Genomic DNA, 27,004 nt, shown 5'->3' on the forward strand with positions numbered 1-27,004 from the left:
ATATCTGAAAGAAGTCCACCTCACTACTTCCTCTGCATTAAACACATCTTCCACCTGTTTTGCAGGTGTACTACTGCTGTGATAGTCATATCTAAGTCCAAATCTATGCAACATCCTTGTTACATACATTGATTTAATTATTCAGGCTCTGCATATGGGATGAGTGATTTCATAATGATCCCTTTCATCACTATTTATTCCCATTTACATTAAAGCAGAAATATTATGAGCTTCAACAACATACTCTACATGCAGTACTACCACTGCACTCTATGCAATTGGGTAGATGGTTTAATCCGAAGTGCCATCCAGTTATATGAGTGCTTACATTTTTGGCAGATGGGCCCAATGGGAACTGGACCCCGAACCCTGGCAGTGTTAGCACCATATTAAACTCGTTGAGCTACTGTACCGAAGCACCATATATCACTTAAGTGGAACAATTTTACTTTTAAGCATGTAGCCTTTGGTACTGACTGCCCCAAATATTTGACAGCTCACAATATGTGAATCACAATGTGGATGTGCAGTCTAATTTTTCAACTGTGGATGCTGATTTAACCTGCTCCTATTTATTATTTAAGAAACGATAAGTTCTAAGGCCAAGATTTGTGTACTTCCGAATGTATTCACCAAGCAACCAGGGTCATACCTACCACTGAACATAACAAGGTCATGTTCATGGGATTTTTGTTTCTCTGTATAATACTGTAAAGTTCTGCTGTAAGGAGTTTAACGTGTTACGTGCCATGAAATAACCTGTGTTGTGATTTGGCGCTATATAAATAAAAATTGAATTGAACTATATTAGATCGTCAAAAACCTATAGATGTTATAGTGTTGCGGCCAATTGATATTCAGCAAATATTACAGTGGAATGTCCAGGAATTGCTGCTAAACCAAAGTTATTAATAATAACCTATCCCTGTGGCTACCAGTTGTCTGTGTTGAGGAATGTATCCATACCTCTGGATGAACACACATATACTCACACCCACAGAACAGAGCAGAGCGGATACGCACCCTCAGAGTTCGTCTGGCAGTGGCATAAAAGAACATGGTGTCATAGCAGAGTAGAGGAACCAGACAAAAAGGGACACTGCTTAAGGCAAGTGTCACTGCACTTTATCTCACAGATAAAAGTGAAGGAATTCTGTGTTCCCTCCTTACGGATGGGAACTCTTTACCTTAATACTTAATATCGGTGTACTCATATTAAATAATTCACACCGTGTCAAATGAGTCAAGCCAGTGAAGTCAGATTTGGTCTGGAGTCCACAAGTAAAAACCATCAAAGAACAGATCTAACATCGGACTGAAAATGGGAAAGAATAACCCACATGGTTTTTTTGTATTAATGATCCATTTAATGCCCAGTTTATTCCACTAATGGGAACAGCATCATACCACAAAAATTGTAGCTTTGTGCAGCTGCATGTGTCTGATAAACATGTGGTTGGCAAGTCGCCAGTGTTCGCCACCATGAAAAACAGACCACAAAAACAGAATCACAGACAGGAATTTGTAAAAACCCAAAGAGCTTAATCACTATGAAATAGTAAAGAAGCTTCGCACATATGTAGGTGTCTTGGGGAACTCTGGAGGACTGAAGGTACTAAATATTCTTCTGTTTTGAATGGCTATTAGTTTCTTTGTAGTCTACACAGGGTATTTTTTGTCTATAAATCATTGCGATTGGTAATATTACATATTTGCACGTGCTTATTTGAATACCTTGCAGTTTCATTGTGTACTTTAAATGACTTTTCTTGTGTACATTTTTATCCATGGCGGGAAAAGTTCCCAGATTACCAGGAACTGACTTGATCTGATACATACTTGTTCTTAACTATGTGCTGCAGATCAAATCAAATGGTGGAATAGGAGAGAAAGAATATAATAATATATTTAAACTATATTTCAAAATTCACCCCTTCAATAACAGACCAGCGTGAAAAGAAATATTGCCATTTCTTCCGAGAGTGAGACGGAATAAGAAAAGTGGACAGGGAATTAAACTAACAAAAGAAAGTAGGAGAAGAGGCTGAGCAATGAAGAAAACACAGAGGTCCAGGAAATCACAGAGGCATGCACAAACAAAAATTCTTATGGAAAGAGAAGCCAGAAGTAATAAGACGCTGAGAGAAGGGTGCACGGTGGAAGAGAGAAGCAAAGAAAGTTATGAAGGGAGAAACGCATGGAGAGAGATGTGAAAGAGATGATGAGCAAAGGGAACAAAGTTTGTGTGAGCTTTTGTCAAACTGTGTCTCAGACACTGGTGTGTGTGTGTGTGGTGGCCCATTGATTCACCCTGTGGCTTCAACCTCAGTCCCACTGAAAGGTCAAGGCTTCTTTTAAACTACCTGTTCCTGCTTCTCTCTTTCCATTCCTGTCTAAACCACAGTTTACTTTCTTCCCGCGTAAATGTGTGCACATGCAGCCTGTACTGAATTTGGTATTTACCTGTGTGTGTGCAAGCTGTGTTTCTATTCAACACCAGCAGTGCCACTGACCATTTCTCTTGCTCCAGCAAGGACTGGTGTCCCCCTGAAGCCCAGAGCTCAGGGACAGGCTAAATGCCACCTAGTCTACTGTCTACGGGTGTGAAAGAGACTGTGTATAAGAGAATGTGTGTGTGCGTGCTAGTATCAAAAACACAGATTTGAGAGCACTTGTATTACCGCACTGAGACCATTTCTAAAGCCGCAGTGCATTCTTCTACTGACTCCCAAAGCCTGTGACAGTTAGGGTGATAACTGCCAAAACTGTGTACATTTGGAGATTCATGGTTTTATACTCCATTGACTTATACAGTCATTACTGACAATGCCACAGGAGGTTTTTGGCAGTTTCTTTGAAAAAGTAAGTCTGACTGGAAACTCTGCAGAAGGGGAGTTTTATTTTTTGATCTTCTGGATTTGCTTTTAAAACACCCTCCCTTCTTGTTAAAGCAAAATGGTACAGTACTGCATGTGAATATGCAAGTATATGTTCATGTATTTGTGTTTATCTTACTACCCCACCTCTACCCCAACTAATTGTTGTACAAGCTAAAAGTAGAGGGTAGTAATAGCCAATAGAGTTGTTACTTAACACAAGGCACTAACAGCTACATCACATTAAATTGGAACTAAATATAAATGAATAAAATATAAGTAAAGCATAAAAAAAATAGAATTTGGTCCAACTACAATGCATTGGGCAACTTAAATTATAAGAACACATTATTCACAAGACAAATAACAGCTAAAACCAAACAGAAAAAAGAACCCTGCCCAGCAAAGAAATCAGTGTCATGATCTTCATCACCACTGTCACAACACCGCCATCAACATTGACATAATCAACATAATCAGCATCAGTATTGTCATTCTCATCCCATCACTTTTCCACTTACCTTGTTGTGTCCTGAAGAGAGTAATGAATCCCCAGAGAGGACTTGATCTGATCTAAAACCATTTATTATTTTTTTTTTTTTCCTTTTTTTTTTTTCCTCTATAGACTGTTCTTTCCTGACATACACCAAAGTACCATTGGTTGGGTTTCTGAACCAAGTCCATCCCATCAGTAGAGGCTAGTTAAAGTTAAACCCCGCCAGCTCACTGTCCCACTGTCTCAGTGGTTAGGGTGCCAGGTCATTGTTTTAGCTGTTTGATGTGGATGAACCTCGTGTGATGGACGTCTAACAGGGAGAGAAGGTTGGTTGCAGTAATGGCTGATGGGTGGACAGGGTGTTACTGAGTGGAATGCATTAGAGAAGCCCATCTCGGTGGCAGTAGATTAATGGAAAGGTTGCTGTATGTGCTTTTTGTGAAAATGGAAAAGGAAAGAAGTGATTCACACGTTTTTCTTTTTCTCATAGACAGAAAATAACACCGACCTTATAAATGGTCAACTGAAGTCCTACAAATAGATTCATACAGAAAACAAGCTGGTAGGCTTCTAAACTAACTGATTTATTCAAACCATTCCTATGTTTAATAAGTAAATACACTAAATTACAGAAATACAAAGAAGGAGAAAAGGAGGGAGGAGTAGTTTTTATGTAGGAGTGGTAAAACACTAAAAAAGAACAATAAAACTAAAAGCGAAAAAGTGGAAATGTTGCAAGTAGAGGTGACAAAAAGAAAAAGGAAGAGAATAAATGACAGAGAAGGAGAGACAGCGTGTCAGCTATAGGAATGTAGGAGTGATTTTTTTTTTTCCTTATGTAGTTTCTATTCAAAGTAGAATATTGAATATGTGCCTTTGCTCCAGTCCCTGGTGTCTTTTCAGTGTCCATCTGTCATTCACTCTCTCGCCTCCTCATTCTTCCCTACTGTTCCTCTCACACTTTGAAGTGTGAGTGTGTGCATCTTTTGGACTTATATGAGTGTACCTGCAAGAGTTCCCACATTACTGTACGCGTCTATGTGCATGTTTATGTACTGTATGTCAATACAAAAGATGTGTGTGTGCTGCATGTAAGTGAGTGAAGAGAGTTTGTGTTTGCATGTGGGTGCGCTTCCTGCATGCCCGCTTGTATAAAAGCAAAGTTAAATCGGCATCCAGACACTGCTGTGTTTGGTTGAGCCTCACAGCTGAGGAGAAAGACCCCAGCTGGCTTGCTTCATGTGCACTCAAACACACACACACAGACGAGCAGCGTCATCACACACGTGTGTGTGTGTGTGTGTGTGTGTAGCTCCTAGAGGAAGGCAGGAAGGCAGGAAGGATGAAGGAGACAGGAGGAAGTACAAAATAAAAAAATTAAAAAGGAGGATGAGAGGACAACATGAAAGACAGAGGTATGGGGAAAGGAAGTAGAAGATGTGGAAAATGAAGAATAAAGTGCAGTGTTTGGTCAATTCTGGTAAAAACAGCTGAATGTGATAGAGCGAAGCAGAGAGGGAGAACTGAAGCTCTTGTTTTCACCCTGTGCAGGTAACAGCATGTCCTGCCCTCTAGTCCAATAACTGGTCTGTTGGACGCATCCAAATTGAAAAGCATGAGTGCATCTACCTTATTATGTGCATCGCTCTCTCCCTTTCATTTCCCTCCCCATATTCCATTTCTCCTTCTCACTGTTGTCATTTGTCTTTTGGCCTCTCTGTCCATCTGCCTTCTTCTTCCTCTCCTTTTTTCTCATCTTCCCTCCTTCCTCTATTTTTTTTCTGTGGAAATGTCAGCTACCTCAATACTAAAATCTATTCAGCTGCAATCAATCTCTGTTACTTCAGTTTTTTCCTGAACTTGCTGTTCAGCTTTTCCTTGAAAGGTCAAGTACTCTTTAGATAACTACTGTGTGACCTGTACATTCAATAGACAGGATTCGGGTCAGCATTCATACAAATTATATCTGCCCTATTTCCCTCTCATATGATGCATTTGGGTGTTAAACGATATGAAAAGTAATATTCTCTTTTCTTTCTCCACATTTCTCTCTGCACATTCTCACTTGAACTACACATATTCTTCTGTCTCTTATGTGCCATCTCTGTGGAAAAAAACATGGACATCTCTGTGATGTTTCCTGTTGGTTTTTGACAGGGCCTTTTGGAGCCTGGAGTTTGTGTTTACTGCCAACTGTGATCTTGTCAGTAGTTTAGAGCCAGAAAAACAGGTTTTGGCAACATTAAGTGTAGCTGATTTTGGGACGGCAAGGAGCAGTTGTAATGCCAACTCCAAAAGTCATTAAAGATACAGATTTATTTTATTTTTGATAGACTTAAAATTAGCTATTGTAACACCAATATGTTTTTATAACTTGATTCCACTGTACTTATATATAGGTGGCATTGAATGAAAAAAATTAATACAAAATAAAAAGTCTGATTACAGTATAGGTTGATACTGAAATGGATGTTTGAAAATTACAAACATATATCACACTATATTAGCAGTTATTCAGTTATCACGACAAAAACATATTTAATAATGTGTTTTTGAAAAAAATATTATGAACAATTAATTTACTGAGAAGAATCATATGCATTGACTTCATTTTTCTGTACTTTAGGAATTTATTGGCTTTCCTAGTTGACCTCTATAGTGTACTTTACCATCACTTCAACATAAAGCCTCAGTGGTTGCTGCTTCTTGCTTCTCCCTCTTCCTCGCTACCTGTTATGGTTCCTCTCTCCTCACTCTACCATCCATTTTCCCCTCCACTTTCATCTCTCTCTCTCCCTCTCTCTCTCTTTTTCCCTGGTAGCATTGGCTAATTGTTACATGGCTCTAGCACTGAAGTCGCCCTGTATAGGAAGCGTGGTTGATTGCCGCTGGGTCTAACGCAGCATGGGGGAAGGGGAATTGAACAAGCATTGGCCGTCAGAGCTGGTTAGCTACACAGAGCTCCTGTCACAACTACACTCACAATGCAACCTGTTTACTACTCATGCCCCCCTGCAATTACCAGCTCCCCAGCAGGGGCCAAGCAGGCGCCTGGGGAGAACTAACACTATCATCAGAAAGGGGGGCAGAAGAGGCAGGGAGTGAGAGCCCCATTAAGAGGCTGAGGCAGGGTGGTGGGTAAGTGACAAGTCGTGGAGCGATGAGCATGGTGCGAGCATGTGTGTGTGTGTGTGTGTGTGTGTGTGTGTGTGTGTGTGTGTGTGTGTGTGTGTGTGTGTGTGTGTGTGTGTGTGTGTGTGTGTGTGTGTGTGTGTGTGTGTGCGTGTCTGTAGATTTGTGCATGCTTGTGAGTGCACAGGTGAAATGGTGTGGTTTCACAGAAAGAAAAAGAGGAGATGAATTTAGCAAATGAAAGGCAGGTAATGGATGTTTAGTGTTATAGGGCTCTTGAAAATCAGCCTTTTTCTATTAGTCTATAAACCCACCATTAAAATGATTGAATCAATGAAGGAAGGAACTATTTACACAATAAGCGGTTGTAACAAATGGATGAGGACTTTATGGTGCTGGGAAATTAAATAAAAGTGTATAATAGTATTGATGTGTTGCATATATAGTTGCATGTGAATCAGCCTGTTGCCATGACCTGGCCCCTGACTCACAGGGACAGTGGGGCAGTGAAACAAGCAGCAGCACGGGACCCCTACAACACAATGCTGCCTCTCAACTGTCACATGTTAAACAATGTGGGCGCCATCTGAATTTGTTCAAGAGATACCCAAAGAGAGATGGAGCTTCAAACATTTTAAACACAACATTTTAATATAGTTGCATGTACGTTAGCATGTCAGCCTTAATGACTTGAGTTTTCAGCAATACCTGGTAATGTGATAAATGCTGTTAATCTCAACACTTAGGAGGGGAAACCATGAAGAATTTGCTGAAACTAACATGATCTTTGACTGTCTGAGAAGATATTTTGGAAGCATTTTTTTTTTTTTTTTTTTATAAGAATTGATGATAAAACTTTAGCCAAGGCTACCAAACTGTGTCTCATCTCAATATATTCAGGCTATTTAATCAGTTACCGCAGCTGCACAAATAACAAGCAGTTCCAGCATTACATAGCCTGGCACATCACTTCTTGTGGTCCTCCTCTGCTGTCAACAGACATTTCTTTTAATTAGATTGCAGCAGATACTGAAAATGTTGTGTATCTCTCAGCGACACAACAATGCCACATGCCAACATTGTTGCAGGTTAAAACTCTTCAGGGTGGAACGTGTCTCTGGAAAGTCACTGGTGCCTGACCAAGATAAGAAGGGCCTCGTAATATAATATAGTAATTTTTGTTTTACAAATAATAACAACAGACCCTCTGCAGCGCCAGAGACTACAGGGACAGGTCAAAAACGTGTCCGAAAAGGAGAGCTAATCTCTTAATTGTCAGATGATTGGTAATTTACATACTAATTGTGGTTGGCAGTGTCAACTCTGAGGATGTGACAGACCTAAACAGCAATGAAACATTGAGGACAGATTTTGTGGTTGTTGATTTTCCACGTTTCCCCTTTTTTAGAGTGACATGGATTAGTTGAGAGACAGTGTGTTAGGGAGCCCGTACTACCTGGACTAACTGTTATAAAACTCACGATATGTCCCACAGACTTCACTTTCTCACAGGAGTAACTGACAAAATCCTTTTTTCCCCTTCCAATAACCCTTATTGGTGGAGTATATTATCCGCAGTGCATTATTCATACACTAAACCAATGGCTAATATCTCAATACAATTTTGACAGTTTTGAATGTGTTACACCTTCTTACCTATACCCTTCCCAGATACTACAGTTCTATTTTATCTAAGTCCCCCTCCCCCTAATCATCCCACCATGGTTTTCAACCTCTCCACCATAATTCATCAGATACTCTTGGAAGCCATTCCCACCGGAAATCTCATCATCCATCCAATCATTCTTTCATCTTTTTTCTTGCAATCTTTCCATCTCTCCCCATCTTGGTCTTCTCTGACAGTGGGAATGGCTGTAGTGAAAGTCAGCTGTGGTCTAGAAGTGGAAGGAGGTTTTTTTTTTTTTTTTTTTTTTTTTCTCTCTTTCTTCCTGCCCACTTACACTGCACATCTACGCGGATGGACTTGATGGCAGCCACCCCCACCCCGTTGTCGGCCTTGCAGTAGTAGCGACCCCCCTGCCCCTTCTGGATGCCCTCGATGCGCAGCGTCTCGTTGTAGGTGGATGTTTCCTGGAACTTGTCTGAAGCACTGCCTGTTGTCTTTGTCCACCGTACCTGAAGAGAATGGGGGATTGGAGAAGACAAAGATGCTGTCTGAGAAAAAGTGCATTCTACGGAAGGACAGAATCAGTCAAGTGTAATCGCAGAAAGTGGAGACGGCGACAGAGTGAAAGGCTATACAAGACACTGTGACATTTGATTTTCAACAAACGTCTTGATTTAAAAATACTGTAAGCAAAAATGCAAAAAGCACCTGTCTTTTCAAACAAATCTTGATATTCATGCACACCTCTTTTGATTACACCAATAAAAGATTATAGGTAATGGTGACATACTAACAAATCCAAACAAAGTAAAATAAGTCACAGATGGTTCTTCAACATTGTGTAACGTTGATTGAAGAGTAGGAATGGGCTGTAAAAGCAGTGAGTCACTGCCCTTCTGGTTGAAAGTTTTAGTTATGTCTTTAATTTGTGTCTGTAACCACATCACTGCAATCAGGGAAGAGGCTCAACTGTGGCTGCCCTCCCACGAAAAAGACAGTAATGATAATTATAATCATATAAGTGTTTAATTATGTGCCTGGTAGTCATGACAGCATTCTCAGCATCCTGAGATCTGTGAAACATGTACTTGTGTACTTCCTCAAGAGGCATGCCACTGTAGTCAGATCCTTCAGCTTTTGGCAAGTTGGTGACCTGAGGCTGCTCCCTACTTTTTAAGTCATTTAGTAGTTTTTTGAAATGCACAACCTGAAAAATGCTCAATGAACAGGTTGTTAAAAACACACCTATAACCCCCCCACCCACCATCCCCCTCCCAAAAAAAAAGGAACCCAGAGTAAATGATTTAAAAGTACATCACGTATAAAAATACTTTTTAAGATATGAGTATCCATAAAGTGGCTGTGAGCTGTTGAAATGAATGCCTTGTGTGAAGCAAATTAGGTGACGAAAAGCTACGTAAATAAAAAGTGTATTCGTACGACGGACAGGAAGAGTCTTAATTTCACAGAGCATGTCATTAAATTGGTTGAATAACTGATCCAAATTATAAATGCAGTTATCTTTTTTTCAAATCTCTGACACTAAGCGCTGTACTCATGGTCTCCATGATGCTCAGACCATTAAGAGTTTTGACAAACTCTATATGGCTCTTTCACGCTTCAATTATCCCATCAAGCCATGGGAACGCTGCACGGCCATCAGCTACATGATACGTTCACTCGAATAATCAAATGCGCAAACACACACTCTTCAGAGATGCATAAAAGCCTCTAAGCTCATCTGCATTGGAATGTTATTCTTGTGTGTTTGTGTGTGTGTGTGTCTGCACAACTGTGTGTGTACAGTCCATTAATCCCTATTAACCCTTCTGTCTGGTATCAACCTCAACGAGACTATCAGCCATGTCCCGTTGAGGAGGTCAGAGAGGATAATAGGCAAAAGTCACTGATACGGTGTGTGTGTGTGTGTGTGTGTGTGTGTGTGTGTGTGTGTGTGTGTGTGTGTGTGTGTGTGTGTGTGTGTGTGTGTGTGTGTGTGTGTGTGTGCCTGTGTGCGTGTGCACATGCAAATGTTTGTGTGTAGTAGCGTTTCCTGTTTTCATGCACATTTGTCTGCCTGTGTTATATGTACATGGTATCAGTGTGTTTTTCCTTTCTGCCTGTATGTGAGTGTGTGTGTGTGTTGATTAGAAAGCAGGTTATATGGATTAGCGGATTATCAGGGCCTGTGTAAATGCTCTCTGTCTGTTTATTCAGCTCTGTTTGTGGGAGGGATTTGGAGGAGGCAGGCTGCCATTGATCAAACCAGCCAAGGTGAGCAATGAACCGAACCCCGTCTCTCCACGGTTTAGTGACTCCAGTTTGCATGCGTGCATGTGCGTCTGTGGACCTTTGTGAGAGACAGGAAAAGGGAGAAAGGGGAAGTGAGCATGAAGTGTGCATCTGTGTACTCTTGCTTTTATCCTTTTCTATTCAAGGATTAAAAGATGAGAGAAAATCTTACAATGTATGGACATTTTGTTGGCTACAGCTTTGGAGAGGGAACCTTTTAGAGTTATTCATAGGATTAGAGTTTAGGAACATTAAGATTAGGCTCAAGTATAACAGAATTCTAATGACTAGATTATGTGATAAAGGTTTTAGAAGAGCGGAAGATGAATAATACTGTTTTTCACTTAGAAGTAGTTATTGTGTGCTTCCTGATGTGCCTCTTTTTGTGTGTGCGGGATGGAATTGTATGAAATCAGAATGACATATTGCACTCAAAATATTACAAGTCAAAGCGGAACTAAAGCAACATGTGTGGTTACAATAATAATAATACTGCAGACAATATTGTTAGAGAAGGAGATCTCAGGGTAAATTGCAGGTGAGGAAACAGAGACTAAATGCATACGGGAAGAAAAGCAGTAAGGGCTGCTGAGGAAAAGGAAGCGTGTGAGAGCGAGAACGAAGGAGAATGAGAGGGAATGCTATATACAGTATAGCTGGCAGCTGTGTGATGGGGAGAGAAAAAGTGCATCACACTGGGAGTTGCTCCATCGGGGTGGCAGATGAAGCAAAATAGAGAGAGGTGATATTGCGAATAAAGGGGATATTGTGTGCAATGCAGATGACAGCCAGGGAGCAGAGGAGCCTTTATCTGCCTGTGACACCAGCAGCTTAGAACCATCACCTGCTCTCTTTCTCTGACCTCTTTCACTCTCCCTCCACACCTCTTTCTTCTCTCAATAGATGTTTTTTTCTTCCCTTCAGGTCCTGACGGATTGGTCTGGATATCTCTGTCCTTTTTCTCTCCCTCATCTTATCCTCTGTCTGGGTGCTTTTCTCTACGCCATTCTTTATTTCTTTACAAAGTAGAGGAAAGCCAAACACTGGCTTGTCATCAGATATTGTGTCCAAACACACACCCATTTACACACATGAAAAACACACACATTCTCCCAGACTTTCTCCCACACACACACATGCTGGGAGATGAAGACATATTTGTTGAGTCAGAGACTTTTGTAATAATAGCTCTTACATTTGGTTAGAAGTGTAATGTGAAGGGAAGTTTTGGTGTCCCCTGGGATCCAGCTCGACATGAAATGCAGCAGGTTTTGCTCGCTGTTTCTGTATTCAGCTGGGGAGCTATATGCTGTCTAGGACAAAGATGTTTCAACAGGAGAACAGAAACAGAGCAGAGAAAAGAAGAACAGCCTTGTCACAGTATTGCGAGAGGAAGCTTAGGACCTCTTTGTGTTTCTATGGGAGGGTGGGCGGAAGGAGGCCATTAGGCCCCATTCAAACTGTGGTCCTTGAAGGATGCACTAAAATATTGGCCAGAACTAAGTGAGCTGGTAAATTTTCCATTAGCGGTCATGTTCTATGTGATCATCATTTGCAATTATTCCATTTTATAAAACATTTGTTTCCAAACAGTGATTGCTTTTTCCAGACTAGTCCCTTGATTCATAACACATTGTTGGCTTGTTTAAACTGTTATGGAATAAGCAGTTTACAAATGGGGTATGGAGTCTAGTGCCTACAGCATCTAGTCATACATTTATTTTGAAATACATTGAGACTTTACAAGGTATTGTTCCGTTACCGAGTCTTTTCAATACACAAATGTTGTGTCAAAATCGTCTTTCCATTTGAGGCTTAAAGCTGAAATCAGTAACTATTGGCACATTCAGCTGCAGTCTTCTTCAGCAGTGTTCATACTGCAGCAAAGATATTTTTGTTAAGTTGTTGTGGAATGTTTTGTGGACTCCTGCCGTTTATGTGAATGATATAAGCAGACTTCATTGCCAATATCAAATGTGATGCCACCTGACAAGCAAGTCAACAATTTCTGAGCAGCTCACATCATCTCCAGCCACAGTAAATGTGCTGAACTCCATAGTAGGGACAGATATTTTAACAATACCAGGTGCCAGTTTATTAGGTATATACACCAAACTAAATCTACTGAAATCCAAAAACCTTACAATAAAAAAACCCGTTATGAAGCCTGTAATGCTCAGCCTCCAAAATGTCTATGGAGTTAAATCAACATGTCTCTGACACATTGTCAAGAAAAACTGAACATTATGACCCTTATAAAAGCAGGACTTGTTGCAGAGATGGTGGACTGGATTGTAATGGATTTAGTGTATTTTTTAAAAAGGCAACAGATTTAGATTGAAATCAGTAAATCTGTTGATGTGAAAACAGCACATGCTAATTATGCGTGATGTATATGGATCTGAAACAGGGAGATAAACATAGAGACAACGTGGGCAAAGTGAGGGTGATGAGGGAGAAGAAGGCTAATGTGTGTCAACTTCAGTGACAGTTAAGTGGCCTGCAACTGTCTGTATCTCTGTCCTCTTCTCTTTTCTGTGTTTTGTGTGTGTGTCCGTGTCTGCCTGTGTGTGCCTGTGTGTGTGTGTGTGTGTGTGTGTGTGTGTGTGTGTGTGTGTGTGTGTGTGTGTGTGTGTGTGTGTGTGTGTGTGTGTGTGTGTGTGTGTGTGTGTGTGTGTGTGTGTTTTCTCAAGTCCTTTACCTCTTTGGGACCTTCACTGGTATAAACACCGACCAGGTCAGGACCATGAGTTCTCATCGGGAACAAAGCTCGGTCATTTTAAAGCTAAATGTAATTTCTGAGGTCCTGGTTGCAAGCCAGCTGTCTAAACTTGTGTGTGACTGTGTGTGTGCATGCTAAAGTTGTTTCCATCTCTAACCTTTCTCTCTATCGCTGTATTACCTGTCCCTGTACAACTCTAAAGTTGTTCCTCTTTCACCTCTCATCTACTTTACATCCCCCTTATCTCACACACATCCCTCCATCTCCTGATCTGTCTATAAACCTCTGACTTCACTCCTCAGTGACACACATCACATAGGATCAACAGGATAAAGCAAGCATAGTCGAGTGGCTGTCAGACCCTTTTGCCCTGCTGTCCAAACTGGAAACTGTCAACACTACATAAAGCATGAGAGGTGTCGATATTGAATTAGCATTTTGCCTGGAAAAAGGAGGTTGAGAGGGTTGTAACACATTTCTCTCTATGTTAACATGCTATCAATATTCAGAATACAGCTGTCACAAATGATACAAATACTGCTGAGAAAATGCTCTAATGTGATCCTGAATTATTAGGATGCAGCTGACAAACTGAACAGGTTACCTGCCTTGTTCCATGTCTAATTTCATTAAAATGATGTGGCTGCTGATATACATTAATTTAACAACATCCCCTCCTCCATTGTTGTGAACGCTAACTTGATATTAAATGTAATTTACTCTCAAAACAAGCACAAAGCAGAAGCACTGGGTAGAATACCACCATGGAAGTTAAATCCGTCTTTGTTTGACATCACTGTGAGTAACGCTTAGCTTGCAAGGCTTTCCCCCTCTCTATACCATAGCTGCTTCCTGGGGAGTTAGAGAGTTTGAATCCTTTCTACTCCCTCCCAGGATCTCACAGAGAGCCTGCTAGGCCTGCCTTCTACAATTTTACTAACTCTTTTCTTGATGTAACGCCAGCGGAGTTGACGATACAGTGCTTTATCCATCCAACTGGCTCACTTACCGTGAATAGGCTTAAGATGGTAATCCTGTTATCGGGGAATACTTCTTGGCACGGACGGAGACCCACACACACACACAAACACAAACGCACGCACAAGCAAAGAGGATGCAACAACTGAGGGGAAGTGTGGGAGAAGAACAGAGAAAATAAGCAGAATGCACAACGCAGTGACAAAAGGAAGGAGTAGTTCAGGTTGACAACAGCAGCTTGAACTGATAAACACTGTGAAGTAATCATCCTCGCTTTGCTTTACAAACAATGGCTAAACTGAATGACTTAAAACGACAAGATGACATACAGCATAAGACAATGCACTGCTCCAAGGAAATATCTGTTTTAATTATCTGTCACTGGAGAGCAGAGACGGAAGGGGAGACAAAAGCATCGGAGAAGAGAGTTAGAATGCATGGGTGGTTTAAAGAGTAAAAGACTAGAGTGAGTAATAAATATAATTTCAAGCATCACCATTTGAATGGATGTTTGTGTGCTGAGTCAAGGCATCAGGTGGTAAAGGAACAGGTGAAAATGTGAAGGCAGAAAAATTATAAAAAGAATCATGAAAATGTAAGGAAAAAAATGAAATCATAGTAAACGACGTCAAAACAATTAGAGGGAGTATGAATCACTTGTTTTTATCAGCTGAATGAGAAAGAAAATGTGTTAAAAAGTGGAAATGAATAATGTCAGTTAAATGTCATTTTGATTATAGTATCTCCCTGGGAATAATAATAACATAATTGACAAGACTACTTTAAACAAGTGGCGTAACTCGATTATCGTCACGAAGCTTGTCAGTAAGCGCTTATGCATGTCATTTCACGTATCCTCATGTATCTAAAACTGAGCTGCAGTTGCTGCAGTCTGTTTACACAAATACGTATACATGTACCACTGTGAAACACGTCCAATCCCTCGGTGCAGGGATCACACAAAAAAAGTTCAATAAAACTGACTCATTGATATTGAACACGCCATCCCTCTCTCTAACCTTGTCATACAATATGCATGCCTTTATCGCTCTTTTTGCCTCTGTAATATGATCCCGAGGCTGTGATAAAATTACAGGAGGCAGAAGAATCATCAGCCTTTATGACACTGTCATGATCTTGGAAAGAAAATATGAATTACATTTATGTGTATTTAAACTGATGATGCATATTTTGCTTGTTTATGAACATAGATTAGAGATATTACAACACTAAAATTCAACAGATGCTTCTGCCTCAAAAACACCTCATTTATAAGCATTTTCCAAAAATCTACCTTCTCCCATTTGAAAAAAACTGTCATAATAAAAATGTTTTGGACATGTTTCAGGAGTTTGCTTGCGTTTGCTTGGCCATCAGATGGTTTGAGTCAGATTAGAACAAACAGTGGCTGACAGAATCCGCAGATATACACAGCTCTATCCAGAGTGTCGACAGCACTCAGCAGCAGCCGCTACCTTACACGGTCTGCCCATGTTGGATGTGTTACTTGTAGTGAGCAAAGGCCAATTAGCACAAGCAAAGCTTTGGATAGGTGAATTTGAGCCCTTGCTCACTTTGAGTATGTGCAGAGCAGATTATGTCATTGCTGAGTGGCATGATTATGACAGGCTGCTGAGTAATAAGACATGGAAGGAGGGGTGGGAAGTAAAGAAAAGCATGAGATAACTGTACATACAGCATCTATTGAAGCTTTACAATATTTACAAAGATAAAAGGTCCCCAGATTCAGGTACAAAACTCTAGGCTGGGCACAAGTTACAAATGAAACTTGAGAAACCAAAATGACCCAGACAAATGAGTTCCAAGTAACTAATTTGCTAGTTATTCTCTATGTGCACCTCTAATCTCACAACTAATTTCAGAAGCTAACAGATGAGGTAGGCATGTACTGCAAAAGAATCTGAGCCACTGTATATACCTGGCTTCAGTGATCCTGTCTTCGTCTTTTAATACATCCATGGTCATTCTTTAAAAAATAACTCAATCAACAAGCAAACACATGCATGACTCGTCACTACATTAGCAATAACAAAACTTAACAAAATGCTACATCAAACTTCTCATATTTCAAAAGTAAGTACTCAAGAAACACTGTGTTATGAGCCTCTTGAATTGAATAATTGAATATTACTTCATAAGATTCAAATAAAACTTCATACAGGTAGATAAAGGTCTGTCTTCTTTGTCTAGCCTCTATTCAATATCGAGTCTACTTTCTTTCCTCTGTTTCATTTCAGTTTGTGAGAAAAGACACATTTAGACCTTATCGTTATTATTTAAAGCCTCAGAGATGGGCTTGTCTATAATGTACAGTGTGTTGCCATGGCAGCAGACACTCTAGAGACATTCAAACATACAGAAAAGGTATGGAGGAGTCCAGTACATAGTTGCACACCTAGACACATCACCGGTTTGAGTGTTTTTGTTTTGAGATGTAATTTGATTTAGTCTCCGTTCTCTCTCACTGCTCAAGTAGTCAAGGACACTGATCCTCACACTCACACAGAAGGAGCTCGGTCCTGATGTGTTAACAGCTTCTGTTTGAAGAAAAGGTGAAGTGAATGGATATGTAAACATCATAAAAGCTGAATTTTAAAGTTGCTTTCATCAGGTGTCGGATAAGTGTTTGCAGTGAAAGTGTGGATTAGCCAACTGAATTTAAGTTTATTGTATGCACCTTTACACTACAAGCCAACAGAGAGCTTAATAAGAATATATAGAAGCAACACAAGGTACATACAAACAGTTTTTTTTAAACTATGGAGGATAAATTTACAGGGCAGTTAGGGGCAGTGCAACATATGAATATATTGTCCCAAATTTAGCATAATCAAGGGCCGCAGCAAATAGAAAAGTCCTAAGCACCATTTTAAAAGAATTTCTGCGGTAGACCTCAGGTTTTCTGGAAGTTTCTGATCTGAGAAGTCTGGACAGCTCATAACAGCAGCAGAGCAATAATTGATTTTAGCCTTAAACCATTCAGTGCTTCATAAACCAACCAATTCCTTGATATACAGCAAGTAAGGGTTTTGCAACTGGAGTGATGTGATTTATTTTTCCTGGTTTTAACGAGGACCATAGCAGCAGTATTTTTAATTAGTCCTGGCCAAAAATGATCAAACAATTACGTCCTAGTAGTAATTCAGACGGTTCAATACAAATCAACTTTACACTGCTACAAAGTGGCTGCAGGATAATTGCCATAAGCTCACACATGACTACAGTTAGACCACCTATTCCTATTATGTTATAAAACTAACTGCATGCTATGTAAATAAAAATCGAGCTGCAATGATTAGCTATTTAATGGGTGAGTCAAACAAACAACATGTTTGAAGACATAACCTTCAGCTTGAAATTATAATGGACATTTTGACAACCTTTTCTGACATTTTACTTAACAAATTAATAATTGATCAATCAGGAAAAAGATCATTTCTTGCAGCCGTAAATTGAAGCAAAACCCCATTAAATGCTGTTGAAAACTCATGTGATCCAAAAGTGATCTGAACCAGGTATATAATTAACAGCACAGTCAGTTAAGGAGATATTTAGAGCCCTCCACTTTTTGCCCTGTGTCATGTGACATGCATCTATTTTCCTGGCCAAGCTGAGGCCAATGGTCACACTGAGTATCCTATAGTGGACTGGCGTCTGTTTTGGCCTGTGTTTTTGGCATAATACTTGCCTGCCGAATTGAGTAACTAAGCAAAAGGGCCTTGGTCAGGGAATTGACCAAAATGACTACTCTAACAGAGCTTCAGAGGTCCTCTGCCACGAAGCTGCCACGTCGACAGCCACCTCAGCAGCCCTTCATCAATTAGGCCTGCATAGGTCAGAGTCAAGGAACGATCAAATGCAGCAATATTTGGTCCTTGAAGATAACCTACTCCAGAGCGGAGCACCCTGGCACGGGTGTGATGGTTCTTTTTTAGCAAAACAAAGACTTTAAGCATACAATCAACACAAAGCAGAAAGGGCTTTAGGACAAGAGATTCTTGAATGGCACAGTCAAATCCAAAATATAAACCCCACATAACATCTGTGGACCAACATTCAATGCCCCATCCAATCTGACAAAGCTTGACAGGATCTGCAAGGAGGAATCCCAATCCAGGTTTATACACCCTCTACAGACTTACCCAAGGAGACTTGACAGCCACAGGGGCAGTACAAAGTACTGACTTATGGGTACCCAATACTTTTGTAAATTAGAGATTTGTTTTTGAATTTGATAGATTTGTGAAAATGTTTAAAGCACATGCTTTAAATTTGTAATAATTTGTAAAATACCTACTTCATTTATTTAAAATAAAATCTACTACACAATACCCTGTGCAAAATATGAAGTGTATGATGCAAACATTTGCCTACATGTAACTTAACAACAGAATGACATTTCAAAACAGTGAATGAGGTCCTAAAAATGGCTGTGTCCCAAGTGACATACTTCCCTTTGTACATTAACAAATAGTGCTCTTACATATTAGTACTCTTACTTGTGTAGTACTTGAATTTTGACAGGGTAGTGTCTCCGATCACACACTTATCGGAAATAACCGTATTGCATTTGAAAGCATCACCAGTCAGCCTGTCTGCCAGCTTTACTTGTTTTACAAGCAGTATGGTGGGACTTACTGAAAAACACACTTTTGTGTGGTGTTCTGCAACAGTTGCAACTTCCTCAGAAGCACAGTTTTTAAAATACCATAGGCCGATGGTCCCTCCCATGTCGCGACATAGCCAAGATGGCGACCGTTGAGTGTGGAAGGTGTCCGGCGCGTTAACACTCAATTTCTGAACTATTTTGAAGGCACCATCTGGGTACTTGTAGTCCACTGCATGTTCCCATACCTGTCAGTATGATGCACTAAATAGTGAGTGTTAGTACGTAAGCGTACAAAAGGTAATTAAAAAAAAAAACAGTTTGTCCTGGCCGTCTTCTCTCATTGAGTATTGGTCAGCATGTCCTTTGCACACATAAGTACTCATCACCACTAGTCATCAGTTTTGGTTTGTGTGCTCACTTTTTCTCTTTCCATGTTTTTCACTTTTCATTTTCCATTTCCATTTATACTCTCAACACAAACAGCTTTCATATACTCAGCCATATGGCTGTGGGTTAAACATCTAGGAATGTTTTATTTCAAGCATGCTGAAGTGTCGTCTTCTTGAAGTTTTAAAGTTAGCATCATCAAAACACTCAAAGGTCGATTGTGCCTCGTTGACTTTCTCTTACTCTATCTGAAATACGTCTTACTATTAATTGTTTTAAATGTCTACAGATGCTGCATGTTCTTCTTGTTTTACTCCATCAACATACTGTACATCCCTATCTTTTGTCTTTTATCATGTTTTCCTTCTAATTTTATCCTCCCCATACAATCTGTCCTTAAGTTTTGCTCTATCGCGACTTCTCACCGTCTTGTGAGCATCTATCTCTTGTATAGCTTATACCCATCTTCTTTTTCTACTCTTGTCTTGCTCTTCGTTCTGTCTATTTATCCACTTAGGGGTCAAGCAGTGACCTTGTTTGTGTCTAGGTCGTGTTCCCGCTGAGTGCCTGTGCAGCCTCGTGCTGCCACCCGATCGGCCTTGCCTTCAGCCTCACTATCGATCGCCTTCCACTCACCCCTCAAGGACGGAAATCCAAACCCGTATTCCAGACCGCAGCCCTCATCTCGTTCCCTCCATTCCTCCCTCCTTCCCACTTCTTTCTTCTCTCTGCCTCTCCACTTTTCTCGTCTATAGCTCTCTCCACCTTTCCCTCGTATAGAATTCATCACACACACACGCACACTCTCATGCAAGTCTCAAGGTTGCAATGACCAGCAGACCCATGAATAAATAATAAAGGGGTAGGAATCACTTTCAGAAAAACCATTTACTCTCCTATTGTGTTCTTGAAGAAGCCATGAGAGTGTGTGTGTGTGTGTGTGTGTGTGTGTGTGTGTGTGTGTGTGTGTGTGTGTGTGTGTGTGTGTGTGTGTGTGTGTGTGTGTGTGTGTGTGTGTGTGTGTGTGTGTGTGTGTATAACAAAAAAAGCTTTGAGAGTGAGACTACAGTTTTTTGTTAACTAAAAGCCCCGCTGTCCTGGGAGTTAACTTAAGCGATCCGACAAGCACCTTGTAGGTGACCTCTAACACGAAGGGATTTTTCTTGTGTGGATACTTTGATTATTCCTTTTTTTCTTCGAGGAGCCTTAAAATATTCCGGGATATAATCAATGAGTTTGACAGGCGACAGTATAAGGAGGCAGTCATTGCACTTCTCTGTTGCCTACAGTCTTGAAAATCTAATTTCTTAAAATGGTCTGAGGTCATGCTTGTCATGAAACAAAGAAAAACAAAAATACATGAGCAGTTTTATTTCAACACAATGTGCACACACAAAAAAACAAGCTGCTCCTTTCGGTGATCTAACCATTTAAGACTTGATGTATGGCTTTTTTCAGTTTGTCTGAAGTCTAAAAAAGATAGAGGAGAGAGAAAGCCCAAAATAAACAGAGAGACAAAAAGAGGGTAAAGAAATTAGGAAAGCTAGATGGGGACAGGATGAAGGGAAAAAAATGATCAGTTCAAAGGAGGAGAGGAATAAGAAAAGGATGAAAGACGGGTAGAGAGGAAAAAGACATGAAGAGTGAATGATTTGTGGTGAGAGTGATAAAGACAAAGAGAGGGACACAATATGAAGGAAAAGGCTGCAACAAAAAGAGGAAAAGAGAAAGACACACAAAAAAAGAAAGAAAGACAGAAATGATTAGATTTTTCTCTCCTCTGTATGGATCAGGGTGAGAGCTCCCTTTTCAATCCAATCTAGCTCAGGCAAAGGTAAACAATCAGTCTTGATAAAGGATTGGATAAATCCTCAATCAGACTCATTCTCAGTAAAGCAGCTATTTATTGGCCTGGCCTCACATGCCTAAATTGGATCATCCTATTTCTGAGAGAGGTGAAGAGACAGAGACGGAGTGGAGAAAGTGGATGGGAAGGTTCTACAGCATCTCACTCAGATGGCTTAAAGACGGCTTCAAGTTTTTGGGAACAAAAATGGCCCCTGCGTTAAAAAAAATAATACACAGTATAAACGTCTTTACTGATAATACATTTAGACTGAAAATGTATAAAAATTCACTGCCAATCAGAACTCATACATCATATTCCTATGATCTTAAATAAACCCATCAAAATGTGGGACACGAGCAGCTCCCTCCCAAAGCCAGAATCTAGACTCAGATAAAAGATTCCGAACTGCTTTTTCACAAGCTTATCTGATTAATAAAACATACAGCTCTAATGTTTTTAAAGAGTCAGTGTGGTCTGCTCTGCAGTGGTTGTGTTTATCAATAAATATATTAAAATGTTGTCAGCGCAAATTTGTAAGTGTATTGTTTCTCTGAAGGATGAATACAGAGAGCATTATGAGGACACTCGCGCTGGAATGGAGTACATCCATAAATAATAACAAAGCAGCCAGAGCACTTGAACATCTTGCATGTCTGCCAACACCTAGAGGCCAATTCAAACTTCTCAGTGGGGATGGTAAAAATAAGACCTAGTTGTTCACTGCAGAGGCTGTTTAACTGTCATACTTATTTTTCTTCTTCATGAGGTGAATGTGCCAAAGGATGAGGAGTCTGGATCCAAAATAAGATGAAAAATGTCACAGTTGTCGTTCACAGCACATGTACTTGTAGGAAAGCGAAACAATACATGATTTTGTTAAAATATTTTGGCTAAAATTTATTTTGACATTTTTTTTGCTATGAAACTACTGATCAGCCGACTTTGGTAGACTTTTCTCTTGCTGCATATTGGTTTGGAATGCAATCAACTTTTATGATGTAAAAAAAAAGCTTTGCAACACTGCAAACTAAATACACTACATCTAAAACATGGTCAACACAAGGAAGCAACATATGCTTCTGCCAAAACAACACAAACGGACCACCTGATTTAAAATTATAAATATATATGTATGTTTTAGCTAGCTGTATGCAACTCTCAGCCAGTGTCACAGATTATTTTCATCCTAAGGACCCCTGAGCTTTCTGGCTTGGACTTCTATTCTGAATGTGCACCAAATAGCAGTGAAACACTGACAGAAGAAAATGGCTTGAGGAGCTTTCCCTTTTACTCAAAAGGACAAAAGAATATAACGCATATAAAAAAGAAAACGCCCAGAAACCATGCACTTCTTCCATAGGTATTAGGAAGAGGAAGCATGGGAAGCTGTAAGGATGGATGAAGGAGAAACTGGGGTGACAAGGATCAGGTTATCAATAAAGCCACTGGAGTGCAGTGGAAACCCTGTAAGCCCACTGGGACCGAATGCAGAATGCTGCAGTGTGCTACTCCAGCAGAATGCACTGGGATAGAGGTCAGCACACTCACTTTTTACTTCTATGGTACCAGCCTATTAATCTTAAGTATGTTACTGTCGTTAATAAAGGTCATTTGTCTGTTGTTGTCACTGCATGGCACTGGTATACTGTATATAAACACCTGTACATCTGTCGTACATGTTTATGTTACAGCTGTTATGTCATTATTCAATCGACCAATAACGTGACAGTAGTGTAATGCACAAAATCATGCAGATACAGATCAATGGCCCTCAATAACCTCCTCAGTCACCAGATCTAAAACCAGTAGAACAGCTTTAGGATGTAGTATAATAGGAGATTTGCAGATTTGAATGTGGAGCTGACAAATCTGCCATAATTTAGTACAGTAATGCAATCACCACAATCTCAAAGGAAAGTTTTCTACATCTTGTGGAATCCATGCGACTAAGAGTTGAGGAATCGAGGGGCTGCTGTGAGAGCAAAGAAACAACGTTGCCCATAAGTGTGTACATACATTTATGTACAGTACATAATAATTCCTAATTCCTTTGCTGCCACCATAATCTCATATCAGGGATAATTTCCTCGTTGTTTAATCTTCACTGAGCTTTATATTTGATGCAATGTTGTTTTAAGAACCAAAACCTTTGTGTTTTCAATAATTGTGAAATCTTAAAAAGGGACAGAAAATAGAAACGGGCAGCTGCTCATGACTGGTTAGCTCTGAAAACTGTCTCTGGTCAGCCCCCTTCATGCCCCCTGACTGTCCACATCACACAGCATAGCCGTGACACAACACCTCTGAGAAAAGTGTGGTCCTTACTCTTCTGTTACATTTGTAAATCATGCTGTGAAGGAGGGTTCTAGCATATTTTCTTTAAATTATGGCTTACCTAGACTTTCAAAACATTCCACTGCTTCTTAAAGTTGGTTCAGATGTCATTTGACATCACAAATTCAAAACATTTAAGATGGCATGTTGACAAGCTCTTAGAAGCTCTGAAGAAAACTAGTATCTGGACTTTGTGTTGAGATGTTTTTTTCTCCATCAAGGTCAATAGTGAATAGTGCAAAATGCATAAAAATATTTTAATGATGATGATGGAAAGACTTTTTCTTAGATAACACACACAATTGTCATGTTGGTGTTGTTGGTCTCTTCCTCTGCTCTTCCTTGAACCTTTATACATTATAGTCATAATTCAGTTGTAATTGATCTTTTTTTTCTTCAAATTTGATCCAATTAGATGAGTATATCCTCCTGGCTCACTATTCTGAGACATGAACTGAGAATATCTTTCTGAAATTGTTAAGCAATTTATATGTATTGTTCGCTGTTCAAGATTATACCTGAATGATTTAATCAAGATAGTTTGCCTCTACCTCCGTTTTCGTGTCCGAAGGCAGAAGGAACTGACATGTTTTCACTGCTGCAACTCTTTGCCAGAGTCTGTTATCTGTTCTTTTGTCTTGTTTGTTAGTGTGTATCTACATACACATTTTCTCACTGACAGATACACACAAATACACACAAATTCTGGCATGCACGCTCACTCAACCAATGTCTCTTTGCCAGAGGCAGTGTAAGTCTTGTTTGCGCACACACCATATATATTTTGCATTCTGACAATGTGACCAAAGTGATCATAATTTAAAATACACTCCCACCTCCGACCCAGAGAACAAGCAATCACTGACGCAATTTCCTACATCTTTGAACTGCTCCAGGGGAATGAACTTGTGTGGTATGTGTTTTTCAGAGTATGTCTTATATAATAATTATTGTTTCAGCGCTAGTAAAAATCCAAGTTGTGTTAAAAGTTATATTTGTTTTTGGGCACAGGGCCTCCAAATGTGATGTACGTCTGTGTGTGTGTGTGTGTGTGTGTGTGTGTGTGTGTGTGTGTGTGTGTGTGTGTGTGTGTGCGTGCGTGCGTGCGTGCGTGCGTGCGTGCGTGCGTGTGTGTGTGTGTGTGTGTCTCTATGAGAGAGGGAGACAGAAACATGAATGAATCGAACAAGAATTGACAGTTTATGTATAGTATATATAAGTATAGGCAGGTTAGGTCAATAGTTCAGTATGTAATTCGATAGTGCAGCTTGGTACACATGATTATTTTGCATCTGCAGAATCAATCAAGCTCCTTTCTACACAGACACACACACACGCATACGTAGCTGATAAACCCATAAACACAAATAGAAGAAAACAAGGCCTAGACACTGGCACTGTTTTATTCATGCTGATGTGATGCCAGTGGACATGCACCCGTGAGGAACACTGCTTTTCTCACCTCAAACACTCCCACACAAATACACACAACACACACAGCCCCTCCGCAGTCACCTCATTTCATTTTACATCTAGCTCTGTGAGCTCTCACACACACACACACACACACACACACACACACACACACACACACACACACACACACACACACACACACACACACACACACACACACACACACACACACACAAACATACACATGCACGCTCACGCAGAGACCCTAGTCCAAAATGTTTTGCTGGAGTTCAACGCAGGAAACCAGACGTGTCCAGTGTTGGCTGAGTGTGCTGCTCTGCGTGCATGCGTGGATGTGTTTTGATGAATGTATTTTTGACTGCTTGTTTACTTATGTAAGTATGTGCACATTAGCATGCACATGCACATATATCTGGCTATATGATTGTGAGTGCATAAAGTCTCTCATATATAGGCTATGCAATGGAATAAAAAGAAAGGCTTTTTTTTAAACAAACTAATCGGGTGTACTCGAAGCGCAGCATGTGCAACCCAATCTGAGCTGTTGTGTAATACCATTTTTGCATTTCTTATTTTTCCCCTCTTTCTAATATAGCTAAACAGATAAACAGATGAAAAATTCAGATGTGCACTGAAGTGGGCATTAAATGATATCATATTGGGATTTTTTTTTTAATGTAGCTCACTAATTATCTATGTTAATACGCGTGATCATTTTTGCGTGCCATATATGTCATCTATTAAATATCTAGTAGTCCAGCTGCACAGTTTGCTTTGCTTAAGGCAAGTATTGTAATGAAATTATAACAGTTTACAGAACAGAGCACATTTATCCAACCAGTTGTTCTGTCAAATTAAACCCATGACCTTTAAGTCACAAAGCATATTCTCTACATACTGCTGCACCTACTCACCCAAAAAATGTGTATCATTTCTACACCAAATCTACACCAATGGTGTCACTAACAAGACAAAGGACATAGGACAGAACCAGTGGGCATTAATGTTTGGCTGAGAGCACCAAAGCAGGATATTGTTTTAGTTAATGCTGCCGTAAGGTGAGTAAAGAAAGTGACTGTATGACTCAGACCAAACGGAAGCATGCCGACACTATAAATATGAGCAAACACTCATGAATCCATCATACGCTTTATGATAGCTTGTAAAGGGCATGTTTTGTAACTGATGCTAATCATAGCATGTGTTCACGTCACCGGCAGTCTTTTTTCAGTCACCGGCATGTTTTGCCCCAAAGTGCTCGCATGAAAACAGGCACATCATGTAAACAAAGTTTAATTTCCCAAAATTTAAAGAGGTGTTCATGCATTATAACAACATCAGCAGCTTGATAAGACCTTGGGCTTTGCTATATTTGTGTCGGGTAAATAGGACTTGTATAAAGACAAAAATGAGCTTGAAGCTGAGACTTATGCTGCTAATTCAGCAGAACAAAGGCGTACATCTTCAATGCAAAAACTAAAAAACAACCAAACATATATTGATCATTCTATCCATCGTTTTTATGTTCATCATGTGTGGAGAGTGCTGCATATTGGATTGCTGACAGGTTGTCTTCAGAGCCACGAGAAACGCTATTGTCAAGTTGTCCTTGAGCAAGAGTATCAGAACCTACCTGCTCACTCTGTGGATGAGCATGGACAAACACAGTACATAAAATGGCACACATACATTTTTTTTTTTTTTTTTTAAAAAAAAAAACCAAAAAACTCCAAGTTGTGGTGGATCTTTACCTGTGGTCGAGGGTGTCCTTTAACAATACACTGAAGCACTAGTGTGTCGTTTTCTTTGATGGTGTAGATTCTCTCACTGATGTTATCATCCTTGACATTACACGCTGCGCCCGAGTGCACGATCTGGGCGTTGGCTGGAGCTGTGAATAAACGCATGGACACACACACACACACACACACACACACACACACACACACACACACACACACACACACACACACACACACACACACACACACACACACACACACACACACACACACACACACACACACACACACACACACACACAGAAAGAGGAATGTAGCCATGCGGACATACATAGACACACAGACACACAAACACAGAGGAAGAGAAACCACATTGCATATTTAGTAACATCTTCGCAGAAGAAAAAAGGTCATTGTCCTTTGGGTGTATGTGTAATACTAGTTTTGGTATTGATGACTCAGATAAATAAATATATCACATTACTCCTGCATCTGCATGAAC

General features: G+C 40.1%; 1 protein-coding gene across 2 annotated transcripts in view; it reads right to left on the reverse strand.

The window, feature by feature from the left end:
- Positions 1-27,004, reverse strand: part of LOC138616328 (MAM domain-containing glycosylphosphatidylinositol anchor protein 1) — a 171,698-nt gene that overhangs the window by 94,772 nt on the left and 49,922 nt on the right. For both annotated transcript variants that reach the window (XM_069690568.1, XM_069690567.1), the window contains exons 3-4: positions 26,512-26,651; positions 8,466-8,640 (exon numbers count right to left, since the gene is read on the reverse strand). In XM_069690568.1, the coding sequence (XP_069546669.1) occupies positions 8,466-8,640; positions 26,512-26,651 (315 nt within the window). The remainder of the gene's footprint in view (positions 1-8,465; positions 8,641-26,511; positions 26,652-27,004) is intronic.

This window comes from Brachyistius frenatus, unplaced genomic scaffold (assembly GCF_029030835.1).
Source record: "Brachyistius frenatus isolate BFR_SWC_R1_liver_20210118 unplaced genomic scaffold, ASM2903083v1 Contig_9, whole genome shotgun sequence".
Lineage (NCBI taxonomy): Eukaryota > Metazoa > Chordata > Actinopteri > Embiotocidae > Brachyistius > Brachyistius frenatus.